The sequence below is a fragment of the Alligator sinensis genome, unplaced genomic scaffold, assembly GCF_000455745.1.
Source record: "Alligator sinensis unplaced genomic scaffold, ASM45574v1 scaffold1105_1, whole genome shotgun sequence".
Classification (NCBI taxonomy): Eukaryota; Metazoa; Chordata; order Crocodylia; family Alligatoridae; genus Alligator; species Alligator sinensis.
In genome coordinates this window covers 47,482-50,237 of record NW_005843454.1, presented here as the reverse complement: position 1 = coordinate 50,237, position 2,756 = coordinate 47,482, and the positions used below count along the sequence as shown (strand labels likewise).

Sequence of the window (2,756 nt, the reverse complement as noted above, 5' to 3'; positions counted from 1 at the left end):
TCTAACCCCCTGCCCATGTTCCTGCTTCCCCAGAGCTGGTCGAGAGTGGGCCGGAGACAAGCCTGCATGGCCTCGCGCTGCCTCCTGACCTTGCAACTCCTGGCACTGCAGCCACTGCCAGCCCCAGCAAGCTGCTGCATCAAGGGCTTCCTTCCTCTTAAGGACCAGGGGGCAGGAACCCTTCCTCAAGCCAAGAGCCTCTGGAAACCACAGCTAGAGCTGCACGGGAGGCTCTTAGGGAGGGAGGCAGGCTGCTGCCATGCCACAGAGATTGCCCGTGTCTGTACCAGCCCTGCCACTGGTTCAGTGATAGACTCCAGCCACAAGCATCCTTGCTTCTCCCATAGCTCCTGGCCTTTCACAGACACAACCACCAGTATGGCCACAAGCGCAACTTCCTCTCGACCCAAGACAAATGGCAGTATATACTGTTGCAAAAGCCCTCTGGGCATACAGGTCCCTTCACTCTGTTCTTTTCAGATGTCCCAGCTCAGCATGCTCAACCCCTGGCCCATGGGTCACATCTGGCCAACGGAGCCATGTTATAAGCCAGAGGCCCAAAAATTTGGCAGCAGGGAAGTGATGGCCATTGACATAGACACCACTCCCCTGCTGCCAAAAGCAGAACATGCTCAGTAAAGAAAACCACCGATGACATTGTTAAAACACAACCAACATGGAACATGAATATAAAACCCATCACTGACATGGGGTAAGCATACTGATAGGAACCTACCCCTTCTTTTTTTGTTATTCTTTTTCTAATCTTTATCAAGGCCAAATCTGTTCCGAATTTTATCAGGTAACACCCAACAGTCAAGTGCCAAAATCTGACTGAGCAGAGCTCAATTGTCAAGACTGTGGCCCTGCCACCAGGGAAGCATCTTCCCTCCTACACCCAGGGATCTGGGGCTTTAGAGACACCTTGTCATGACTTCTTGTTAAGAGTCCTGGGATCTTCCAAAAATGTATATGCAGATGAGACACAAGACAACTTGGTCTGGCTCAGTCTCATGAAGGGCAGGGCCACACTTATCATATGCAACAGCCTAAGAGAGAGCAAAAGATAGATTCTGGGTGAACTGTTTGGGGCTCTGTTTGGTGATGTTTGCCAGGCATTTAAGGCTGGGGAAGAAACAAGAATCAGTGCAATGGAAAGAAAGGTGCAGCTCAGCTGTGAGAATGAAGAGGAAGTCAAAATGTATTCTCACCTTGCCTTCAAAGAGAGTCAGCACTGGGGGGGACTGAGTACAGTGAAGAGTAAGCACAGGACAGCTATCATGTGTTTTGTGACTATGTATAGATACATGATAGCTGATCTGTGAATATTGTCTGTTTTATGTGGCACTTGCATTCCCTCTCCATGGGTGGCATGTTGTGCTTGTGACAGTAGTGTTGTTACTGATGCTTCTCTATGCTGTACTAGTCTTCCCCACTTCTGGGTGTGTTAACTGCAGGATCCAGAGATCTATGTGCATCTTTTTCTGCGGCTCCAGATGGGAAAAGTTTGCCTGGAAGACACTGTACAAGGACAAAAGGGCCAAGGGCGTGGGCATGTCAGAGATCCTCCTGTTCCTATGGGCCATGTACATGAGCACAATCTGTAAGCTGGTGACGGAAGTAGACAATAAAATCGTGTGTCTCATGAGGTACTTTGCAGGGCACATCCTGAGACACTGGGGGGATCTTCACCCCGACTAACCATAGGCCATGGATCACGGACCCGCCCTGGTTCTACAAGACTTTGAACCAGTGCTGCAACGTGTACGGTGTGCAGAACACGGGCCCATCGACCATGAAAAGCCACAGGAAGATCCAAGAGACGGTGAGACAAAGGGACGTCACATCGCCCGTGGACCTGCTCCCGGATGACTCATGCCAAGCTGTGTGGGAGCGGATCCATTGCAAGGAGCTGCACAAAGATCACAGGGACCTAAACTGGCTCACAGCTCACCGAGCTCTCCCGGTGAGGGCCCAGAGACAGAGAGGGGCAGTTGGAGAGATCCAGCTGCCCATGGCCGAACTGCCATGGGGCCACCGAGCACCTCCTGTGGCTCTACCTGCACCAAGGAGGTATGGAAGAGGGTACAACAGTTATGTGAAGTGGTGACCAGCGTCAGCTGGCTAAGCAGCGAGGCCGCACTGTATGGACACCTCACCAAACACCAGGGGAGCCCATTGCTCCGGTTCGACCAATTTGCATCCTGTGTCAGGAGCGCCTTGTGGAAGGCCAGGAACCTGCTCCTGTACAGACAAGTCTGCTGCTTCCTGGGGGCCCGCATCCGGGACATTACGGAGAGGATCCCAAAGCTCCTTAAACCCAGAGACCACTATCCCATGCTCCTTATTCATGTGGGCACCAATGACACTGCTCGGAGCACTCCCAGCCAGGTCATGAGGCGCTACAGGGATTTGGGAGCGGGGCTCAAGGGTCTGGGGGCACAGGTAGTGTTCTCGTCGATCCTCCCAGTCTCAGGCTATGGGCTGAGAAGGGACAGGAGGATCTATGTGGTCAACCAAAGACTGCAGCGCTGGTGTCGTCAGGAAGGCTTTGGCTTTCATGACCACAGCCCGCTCTTTGGCGAGAGACGCAGCAAGCTGCTGGGAAGAGATGGCCTCCACCTCTCCCCCCTAGGGAGGAGGCTCTTCTCAGCCAGACTGGCTGACCTGCTCCACCGGGCTTTAAACTAAGCCCGCTGGGGGACGGGGGGACTACCGGCACTGCTGGCCCGCTGAGCAATCCTTGCAAAGCCAGC

At 53.3% G+C, this 2,756-nt stretch overlaps 1 protein-coding gene across 1 annotated transcript in view; it reads left to right on the top strand.

The window, feature by feature from the left end:
- Nucleotides 1-683: 683 nt before the first annotated feature.
- LOC106723269 (zinc finger protein 501-like) overlaps nucleotides 684-2,756 on the top strand; it is a 21,226-nt gene continuing 19,153 nt past the window's right edge. Inside the window, exons 1-3 of the mRNA XM_014527357.1 lie at nucleotides 684-712; nucleotides 1,497-1,649; nucleotides 1,708-1,966. Coding sequence (XP_014382843.1) covers nucleotides 684-712; nucleotides 1,497-1,649; nucleotides 1,708-1,966 — 441 coding nt within the window. The remainder of the gene's footprint in view (nucleotides 713-1,496; nucleotides 1,650-1,707; nucleotides 1,967-2,756) is intronic.